This window comes from Castanea sativa, chromosome 10, assembly GCF_040712315.1.
Source record: "Castanea sativa cultivar Marrone di Chiusa Pesio chromosome 10, ASM4071231v1".
Lineage (NCBI taxonomy): Eukaryota > Viridiplantae > Streptophyta > Magnoliopsida > Fagales > Fagaceae > Castanea > Castanea sativa.
In genome coordinates, this window is record NC_134022.1 from 35,639,679 (window position 1) to 35,642,045 (window position 2,367).

Consider the following 2,367-nt stretch of genomic DNA (forward strand, 5'->3'; position numbering starts at 1 on the left):
AAACCACCTTCAATAATGCTCTATAGTATTTTTTTTTTCTTCTCAACAAACAATCATGAAGTTTTTATACAAATTTTTTTCTAGATACTTCTAACCATTAATTCTCAATTGTATTAGCCTTTTGTTAAGGTTAAAGCAACATTTTCAATATATGCACTATTTATAAGATTTATTCAGAGGATCTTTTTTTCCTCCCCCTAAAGGTTAATACTAAATTATTGCATCATCTTTCAATCAATAATACGTTGATTACTGCATAAATAAAATTGGCAAAAATTGATAATAGTTACGGAATACTAGCCTCTAAGCATGCGCTCACGCGCTTGCTCAGAGGCTCTTCTATTTTTTCGTAAGGGTTAATTTAGAGCATTTATTATAATTTGGGATTACTACATTTTCAATCACAAAAAAAAATTTAGGGGTGTGATGAGTATTATGTGTGGTAAAATAATTTTTATCACACCCCTATGTTTTTTTTTTTTTTTTTTGTGATTAAAAAATGTAGTAATCCCAAATTATATTAAATGCTCTAAATTAACTCTTACCCAAAAAATAGAAGAGCCTCTGAGCACGCACGTGAGCGCGTGGTTGGTTTTGATAAAGCGCAGTGTTTCCACAGCATCATCGTAAGCTGCAGGCAAACGATGCTCAGGAGCAAGACGGTAGTCAACTGATACGATGATAACATTGACATCAGCGGCAATGTTTGAGCAAAAGTCGTGGAACACTGTCGAGGCTGCACTGTAAATAATGAACCCTCCGCCCTGGAAGTAAACTATGAGAGGCAGTTTGGAAGAAGAGGGATTATGGAGTACTTGTTTGGGTAGGAATATTCTAACCCAGGTTTTGTTTGATTGGTTTAGAGGGATGTCTTTGGAGAGAACTGGAGTGGGGTGATCGGGATCTGGTGTGGCTGGGGTGTTTGGAATTTTGCGGTGGCGTGTGATGATGCCGTCGGAGTTGTTGACTATTTGGAGGTATTGGTAGGGATCAGTGGTGGGGTTTGATGGAGGTGTTTGACCTGACATTTTTTTACTCCTTTTGATGAGCTGAGACTGGATCTGAGAGGGAGTGTAGGAAATGAATTTGCTAATAGTTGTTGAGGAATGAGGATGGTATTCCCAACTCACAGTCACATGTGGCTTCGTTAATTGGGTCAATGTTTTAATTTCTCAATTAGTTTAATATATTTCAGCAATAATATGCGTGAAGCATAACACTTGCAGTAAAATTATAACCAGTTAGCACTGATATCATCCATGGGAAAGAAAATAGCCAGAAATTATTAAAGAGAAAAGGGAAAGAATAGAAAGTAAGAAGGTTGACAATAAATTGATAAACCAAAACAAAATTGGCAACCTCAACTTACATGCACTCTTCAAATTTTTATCTGTCTTCGAGACAAAGCTAGACCCATAACAATATATATATATATATATATATATAATAGTTTGAAAAAGAACTAAAAAGTCTACTTGAATGAGGGTTTTTTTTAGGGTAATTATACTCTTCTCTCTTAAAATTTGGGGAAATGACACTCCACCCAAGATTGAAAGGAAAAAAACATTTCTCTTCCTTGAAATTTGAAGAAATTAACACTTCTCCCCTCTTTTGTTTATATTAGTAATAAAATATTTTAAATTTTTAATAAGAATCTATTTGCAAAAATTAGTTAAAAAAACTGATAAACTTTAGAATAAAAATGCAAAATTTATCAAACACCAAAACATTTGCAATGGAAAATCAAGCAAAATTCACACACAGCATCTTAAATATTAACTAGATGTTAATTGGAAGAAAATATTTTTTTCCCTTCAAGTTTGGGATGGAGTGTTATTTTCCCGAACTTCAAAGAAGGAGAGTGTAATTACCCCTATAATTTATTAGATCTTCTTTTCTTCTAATATATAAACTATAGCCATACATTTATATTTTTATTTATTTATTAAAAGTTAGAGGGCCATACGTCTACTCACTCTTCACAAAACATGAGAGAGAGAGAGAGAGAGAGAGAGAGAGAGAGAGAGAGGACTAACCAAGAAGTGGAAATGCCAATGGACTAACAGAATAATGAAAGTTATATTTTCTCCAAGTCTTGACTGAGTGAGAGAATGGGTGGTTTAAGATTTTTTTTTTATTGGCATTTGTGTTGTTTAGAGTGGATTTTGATTTGTTATTTGTTTGTCTAAAGGGTATTTTTATTATCCAGATCTATGATTTGTTTAGTTGGGTATTTTTATTTGTATAGAAGTGAAATTTTTAAAAAACTTGAGGGGGCCATGGCCCGCCAGCCCCAATGTGGTTCCGTCCTTGATTACAACAATCAGCCCTTAAAATTTTTCCTTTCCAGTCCTGTTTTGCCCAATT

The 2,367-nt window shown here is 33.8% G+C and overlaps 1 protein-coding gene across 1 annotated transcript; it reads right to left on the reverse strand.

The window, feature by feature from the left end:
• Positions 1–230: 230 nt before the first annotated feature.
• LOC142612444 (carboxylesterase 1-like) lies at positions 231–1,028 on the reverse strand. The gene is made up of 2 exons (XM_075784539.1): positions 577–1,028; positions 231–252 (listed from the first exon to the last, which is right to left on the reverse strand). Exons 1-2 carry the CDS (start codon positions 1,026–1,028, stop codon positions 231–233), a joined length of 474 nt encoding a protein of 157 aa, XP_075640654.1.
• Between the last annotated feature and the right edge of the window lie 1,339 nt (positions 1,029–2,367).